This window comes from Megalops cyprinoides, chromosome 8 (genome assembly GCF_013368585.1).
Source record: "Megalops cyprinoides isolate fMegCyp1 chromosome 8, fMegCyp1.pri, whole genome shotgun sequence".
In the NCBI taxonomy this organism is placed as follows: Eukaryota; Metazoa; Chordata; class Actinopteri; order Elopiformes; family Megalopidae; genus Megalops; species Megalops cyprinoides.
Genome location: NC_050590.1, coordinates 15,498,803 through 15,506,230, shown reverse-complemented (window position 1 = coordinate 15,506,230; position 7,428 = coordinate 15,498,803). Strand labels below are relative to the sequence as shown.

Here is a 7,428-nt window from a genome sequence, read left to right as displayed (position 1 = left end):
ACTACTGTAGTACAAATTACTGCTAACTTTTCAATGACCATGGTAATACTGCGGACAGTAGAGACACATTACCACTGTACTCAGATTTAAGAGTAACATAGCCTAAAACACTTAAAATCCCCTCTGTCCCCTCGGGCAATGAGCAGTGGCCGGAAATGCTTGCCGACCTGTTGACAACACTGCTAGGAGAAGAGAAGTCTAAAAAAGCGAACATAATTTGTACCTGAGATGTAGCCTACGTTCCATCTCATTTCTCGGAAACGTTACCGCTGCAAGGAATGAATTCTGTCATTTACGTATTTCATTGGTCAGCGGCAGAGCCCTCCCCCCTCATAGTTTCTCCTGTCGTTATTGGATTAGGGCGAAATCTTCCGCCCAATCGGCGTTCACTACAGAAATAATAGTTGTGAATGAAGTGAATAAACAGACCAAACCACTCTTCGGATGATTTATAGGCTACTGTACATCGTGCGGGATCGTAAAAAGCGTCCTGTGTTCGGGTCAATCTCCAGTACAAGACTCACGCATTAATTCAAGGTAAATATCATTTACTTAGAGGTGAACTCGATCTCAGACACTTCTGTAGAACCACACGTCGAGAAAACTCAGTATTTGTATTATAGGCTTAATTTTTCGGATATGGGGAAATAGTTATTTTATCATTTTAACACAAACTAAGTTATTACCTATAAAGTAGTTCACTAGTTTTCCATCAATGTATCACTGTCGCAGTCATTTAAATATATAGATTATTAAATATTTAAAAGTCACATAATGTCAACTATTCTTGAATGTTTCCACTTACCCATTAAGGCTGTACCTTCAGAGAGCCAGTCCTTTACATTGCATACAGACTTCAACAAACTGTAAACGGACTTAAGATAATATCCGTATAATACTACATTTATAAAATAATATAACATTACACATAAACGTAATACATATACAGTTAAAACATTTGGGTTTTTATATGGTGTCTTAGGATGACTGTAAACCCCGGCGGACGGAGGCTGAGACAGTGGTTGATTGAGCAGATCCAAAGCAATCTATATCCCGGTCTGTTATGGGAGGATGAGGAGCGCACGATGTTTCGAATCCCCTGGAAACATGCAGGGAAACAGGACTACAACCAAGAAATCGACGCTTCTATCTTCAAAGTAAGTCGTTCTTATAAACAAGCTTTATGTAATCGCTCTGCTAATGATCTAAAGTCGTGATTCTGTTTCAGTTTCTCTGTGACTACACTGTTTATCATTTGTGCAATTACAACCGTGATCAACCGTCAATAAAATAGATTGCATCACGGTGTAGCAAAGTTACATTTTATAAGATCAGCGTGTAATTATTAATCTCATTTTATGGCTGTCATTCAGCAATTCTTCTGTCTTACTGGGGGCATGGAAATTTTAACATCTTAGGCATGCTCTACCTTTCACCTCGTCCTTTCAGTTGGAATTTAAATGAATCCTTTAACGTTAATTTTACACACTTGTTATGAATTAAATTAAGTCTTTGCTACTCTCTTCACCTTGGAAATGTGTTTCATTCAGTCTATCATTCAGACAGGTGTTACACTCAAGGCAAACTGATTGATGATTGGAAAAGATGTACTTTGTGTAAGCGTTGTACAGGAATATCAAATTAACTACAACACAGTATTTACTTATGTCAAATCACAAAACAGCACATTCATCACATATGTTACAGTGAGCTGAACGATATATTTTCTTAGTGTGACAGAAAACGTCATGCCACTGCTTCCTGAGATGTGACAATAATGTTCCCTCCCAGGCCTGGGCTGTGTTTAAGGGAAAATTTAAAGAGGGGGACAAGGCAGAGCCTGCCACTTGGAAAACCAGGCTACGCTGTGCTTTGAACAAGAGTCCTGACTTTGAAGAAGTGACCGATAGGTCCCAGCTGGACATATCAGAACCTTACAAGGTGTACAGGATTGTTCCAGAGGAGGAGCAGAAGAGTAAGTGTTTATTCATCACTGGATCTCAAAGTATACCTACTTTAAATGTTTCGTTCATGGAGGAATATAAATAATGTTGCCTTGCATCCAAAACAATATGATTAACTCACAGAAAAATTTAATTTGTCAGATCTCAGATACGCAGTGTAGCATGTCTGTGATAATGTATCACTAATATAAAACAACATCCCCATCTCAGCAGGCAAAAGCACAGGCATTAATGGTAGCAGCCCCAGTGATGTCACAGATATGGAGTGCAGCTCAGCAGAGCTGGAGGAACTAATAAAGGAGGTGAGTCAGGTGAACTTTCCTTTGTCCTCAATTTATCATAATAATACAGAACATATACAGCAAAATTTGTGATATATTGATGTAAACAATAATAGTACACATTAGATTTTGGGGGAGTGGGTGTCAAGAGTTCAGTTCCCAGCACTTCAAATCCTTAAGACACCCTTGTTTAAATTTGTTTAATGTGAATGTGATATAAAATTACAAGCAAAAAGGGCTAATGTAATATGTATTGGTCTCAGATATGAGCACAAAATATCTGCAAGTAATATGAAGAGGTTTAGACACAATGGGGTATAGCAGTCAGAGCAGTGGACAGTCCCTTTGGGTCAATTGTTCTGATGTTAGCAGGTGTTTACATTTTGAGTTTAGATCACTGGATCACTGAAGTGTTACCACTGGAATGACTTTTTGTTACCTGCTTTTTTGGGTCACTCATCCTTGGGATCATGGGTTTGAAACCAAAGTAAGAAACAGTTGCAGAAGGATTAAGCAAGGCACTTAAACCTGTGTATGCTATGTAAATGTAGGTTAAGGGATTAATTAGAGGTAAATTCCAAGCATTATGTTTCACACTGATGAACAGTATAAAGCAAAGGAAGTACTAAGCAAATCATTTTAAATAAAAATGGTCTTTGTACTGTTTTAATGTTCAAACGGGGGTGTTTATGTGGGATTCATTGCTCATAAATAGTACCACAGAGTTTGCTAACAATGCACTTTGTCTTCATTCATTCAGTCTTCAAATGAGAGGAGCCACTCACCGCTACAGGACCCATGCAGGACTCAGCCCACTCAGGAATGGTGGTCACACGGTAGTCTCAACTGTAAGTATATATCACCCTTTCAAATCTACAGTGTGAATGCTTCCAGGCACCAGGCACACATCCCTGGTCTGACAGCAACAGTGGCCCACACCTATCATTGATCTAGTGATCTATTGTTGCAATCATAAATATAATTTTTCATCACTGGAGTATATTTCATTCTGAACAGTTTGTTTTTTCAAGATGTTTTTTGTTGCTGTAGAAATAAGCATAATGGTTTAATCTTGTAATCATGTTAGTGTCCATTATTCATTACAGTTAAGTCTGGTTTAGATTGTTAAAAATTACAGCAAAGATGTGATGGTGAAGGCAACACCAACTTTTGTGGACTAAAATAAGTTTGTGTTGACTTCAGCCCTGGTTTGCTGTGAGGTGAAGATTGGCCAATTTCCGTTATAACTTTGCTGACACACGCAGTTTTTTTTTTTTTTTTTTTTTTTGGTTTAGGGCATAGGACATTCATGCTGGAAAAGCTTTATTTTTTGTTGAACTGACAAATAGTGGTAAGAATCCTTGTCAGGTCATTTCAGTTAACTAAGATATGTTGTTCCTAGTTATTTCTATGAGGATTAATGACAAATGGAATTTACAATGCTATGAGAGGTGAATCTGGAATGAGGAAACTCATTCCACTCAATCACCAAATGTCTCTGAGAAGCTGTGACAGGATATAAATTGTGACTATTTTTTTTGTTTTTTACAGCTGTGCTTATAAATCAAGATCCCTCTCCCACCACCAGTTTCAATTCAGGTGTGTATTTTACCTCCAATTTGAATGCAAAGAGAGATATAGCTCACCATATTTGGATCAGCTCATCTAGAATGGCATATTCTGAAGACTGTTCTCTGTAACTGAGCATCTCATTCAGCACAAACTAAAATGTGTTGTACTTTATTTTAGTGCAGATGCCAAATAAAACCAATTGTACCTTCTTCTCTCAGCCTTCTCACAGATGATGATTTCCTTCTTCTATGGTGGGAAGATGGTGGGAAACACCCTGGCCGCTCATGCTGAGGGCTGCCGCATCTCCCTCTTCCAGCCGCCTGTGGTCAACGAAATGCTGTACGGGCCTGACAGCCTCCAGAACATCCGCTTCCCCCCGGTGGAGTTGATCGAGCATGAGCGCCAGCGCCACGTCACCAGAAAACTATTTGGACACCTGGAGCGTGGGGTCCTCGTCCGCGCCAACCGCGAGGGAATTTTCATCAAGAGGTTGTGCCAGAGTCGGGTCTTCTGGAGTGGACTGTGCACACAATACAGCCCAGGGCCCAGCAAGCTGGAGAGGGATGCTGTTGTCAAGATCTTTGACACCAGCAGATTTTTACATGGTGAGTGTCACGCCTGAGAAATGTGTAACTGATTGTGACCACAAACAGCAAGCTAGTGCAAGGTATCATGGTGGGGTCTATATATAACAACTGACACCACTTGTCATATCTTTTAGACATGAAGGCTGAAAGTCTTGAATGGATATCTTGTCAGTCGGTGAAGCATAAAAAGGTTCACAATGACATGAAACAAATACATTCTATTCCACATGTCCATAGACTTTTATTTTGTTGGTTTTATAGCTCTGCAGTTATATCAGGAGGGCCAGTACCCTGCTCCTGACCCTACTGTCACACTCTGTTTTGGAGAAGAGTTTCATGATATCAACACTGCGAAGAACAAACTAATAATTGTTCAGGTAAGAGACTTATCAAACGTTTAGTCATTTTGCAGGACAGCGGTGCAAATTTCATAAGATGATGCAAAAATTAGAAGAAGCATGTTGACTGGTTCTTCTCGCCGGCCTGTGCAGATAACACCAGTGAATTGCCAGCAACTCCTGGATGCAGTCAATGCCAGAAGATCTCAGTACAGCAGTGGGAACCTGGAAATTTCTGACGAGACACAGAATGACCAGATGGCACGCATCTTCCAAGACTTGTGCAGCTACAATGCTCCTCAGCGTTCCTGCTTCCGGGAGAATTTGCCCATAACCGTCTGACCAAACTACCCTAAGATGCTAATTGAGCATGTGGTTGAATGGGTGTTACAAGCCTTATACATCACATCGCATTTTATTGGTTTAGTGAGGCAGAGTCTGAACTGTATTTTCTGCCTGCCACTCTAGTAACAGGTGCAGCTCATCTATAGACAAGTGTATTTCACATGCTTAGAGGTGTGTGTAGGTGTGTAGGTAAAATTGAAGTGGTAGCATTTGACAGTTGAAAAATTTGCCATTTTTTTCTAGGTTTACTGGTGTTCATTGGTACAGTGATGCACCAGATATTTAGAATACCATTTCCTTCCTGTTGGCTTATTGAAACTGTTTAATTACAGCAAAGATAGGTTTTACTATCTATGAGTGAGTGTGACGACTTCTTAAAATTTTGTTATTACTGGCATAATAGTTTTATATTTTTACTTCTAAAATACAAATGCATAGATTTTTTTCTGAATAAGAAATGTGATGTACTGTAAATTACAATGCAAGATTTCAATATGCTGTATTGTTTCTACAAGTTCAAATGTGTTTAATGGTTAAATATTTCATTGTGTGAACAAATGCTAAATAGACTAACTCAAGTAGACTGTGTTTTTAAAAATAATTAATGAAAGCTTTGAATATATTTTTGCAATGAAGAATAAAGGCTTTATATTATGATTACTCACTTGAATTGAATGCTGCTTTATTTTCCCCAGAGTATAGTAATGTTTTTAATTTTACCGCTTGACTTCTCAGAGTGAGCTGAAATTACACAAATGAGACATGTTGCTAGGACCACTGCATTAAAGGATGGTCTATACAGTTAAGATCCTGAAACAATATGAATTTAAAATTAACACAGCCATGTTTCCACTGTAGCACATTTCTTAAAGGCAAGTAGTTGAATACTTGGAAGCAATCAAGTAATCACTTTTAATACACTTTCCATCAGCTACATTGAATGACTCTATCTTACACAGGCCTGTGTAGAAATAAGCTGTGCTCACTTACATTGATGAGATGCAAGTGGCAACACAGGGATATCAGATCCACCAGATCCAGCTTATCTCTTCTATGGTGGTAACTATCAAAACTATCATCTAGTCACTTAGTAGAATCGAGCTAACCAGCCATGTGGGAAAACCTGTAGATTTGGACAAGTGTTAACATCCCCTTGTATTAGATTTCAACATAAGATGTTAGGCATTTCTCTTCTTCTGTGTTTCGTCATTTTAATTTAGTTGTAGCAAGCAAGTAAGAATGACCCAATTGTCAACAAAAAGAAAACGAAAGTTCTTGCTCCTCCCACACAGCAAACAATGTCACTATCCCGCCGGAAATAGTCAATGCTTGCTTTAAAATCTTTAAAAAATTGCTATTTGTATTATACTATTTACTTGCAGTTGTGCCAGACTCCTTCCTTTTTCAGTTACATAAGCATGCTTTCCTCTGCCACAATGTTACTATGCCCTGGCAAGTACTAGGTAGCTAACTGTACCTGCAGCCCCACGTTGCTTGACACTGGCTGTGAGTAGAAAAGGCCTTTTTTGTGTGACCAGAATGGGGCTGATTGAAAGAAGTTATGTTTTTATACCCATTTATCTCCACATCAAATCCTTAACACTGAGTTGTGGGAGGAATCAAATCATCTACCAGTAGTAGTACCTCTACATTTATGATATTTATGATGTGTAATTATTATATCTATTGCTTTTAACCTCCACAGTGTACCGTATATATCTCCATTAAAATTGTCTATAAAAAAGTTGCTAACATGTACAAAGCAGTTACTCTCTGCTTGAAAAAAAGAAACATTGATATCAAAATGAAATGTAATCATATTGCCCACATTACCTCAAGCAAATTGGACAAACAGTATTCCAAAACAATAGCATCCCATGTTTCCTAAATACTTAAGGGTATCTTGGCCCTGTGTTTTTATCTTGCAGAACGTGGTATTTCATATTTTCAATCAAATATAGTCATTTGTTATTGCTTTAGCTAACACATTGCCAGCAGTCAACAGCAGTCATTTGGTGTACAGGAAGTATTAATTAAGATGGAGAAGAAAAAAACGGAAGATAAGGAAGGCCTTACAAAATGTTTCAGGTTTGGCCATTGTATTGCCATGTGAAGTTTTATCTGAATTCTGTATGCTCCAAAGTTATGTCGCACAGAGGCAAATGTTTGTAAGGACTCGGACTTCAGCATCACTGTGTTTCTTTCTGTTGGAAACTCTGAAGAGGGCCTAACTCTTAGTCCCTTATATATATATATATATATATATATATATATATATATATATATATATATATATATATATGTATATCATAAAGTGATAACATGTGCATGAGAAGCTGGG

General features: G+C 38.2%; 1 protein-coding gene across 2 annotated transcripts; it reads left to right on the top strand.

The window, feature by feature from the left end:
• Positions 1–470: 470 nt before the first annotated feature.
• On the top strand, positions 471–5,476 carry irf8 (interferon regulatory factor 8). 2 transcript variants are annotated; one of them, XM_036535139.1, is made up of 9 exons: positions 471–537; positions 983–1,157; positions 1,792–1,975; positions 2,178–2,266; positions 3,006–3,093; positions 3,797–3,844; positions 4,036–4,422; positions 4,666–4,781; positions 4,896–5,476. In XM_036535139.1, the coding sequence occupies exons 2-9, from the start codon at positions 984–986 to the stop codon at positions 5,082–5,084; spliced, it is 1,275 nt and encodes a 424-aa protein (XP_036391032.1). In that variant the 5' UTR covers positions 471–537; position 983; the 3' UTR covers positions 5,085–5,476. The 2 variants fall into 2 exon arrangements, with proteins under 2 accessions (XP_036391032.1, XP_036391031.1); XM_036535138.1 differs by having other exon boundaries at positions 2,175–2,266.
• The last annotated feature ends 1,952 nt before the right edge of the window (positions 5,477–7,428 follow it).

What these genes read in the sequence shown, in the direction of transcription:
- irf8 (XM_036535138.1), top strand. Translation starts at nt 984, where the DNA reads ATGACTGTAAACCCCGGCGGACGGAGGCTGAGACAGTGGTTGATTGAG. An exon ending in TGGAGGAACTAATAAAGGAG is followed by an intron (nt 2,267 to 3,005) that starts GTGAGTCAGGTG and finishes TCATTCATTCAG; the next exon opens with TCTTCAAATGAGAGGAGCCA. An exon ending in ACAAACTAATAATTGTTCAG is followed by an intron (nt 4,782 to 4,895) that starts GTAAGAGACTTA and finishes CGGCCTGTGCAG; the next exon opens with ATAACACCAGTGAATTGCCA.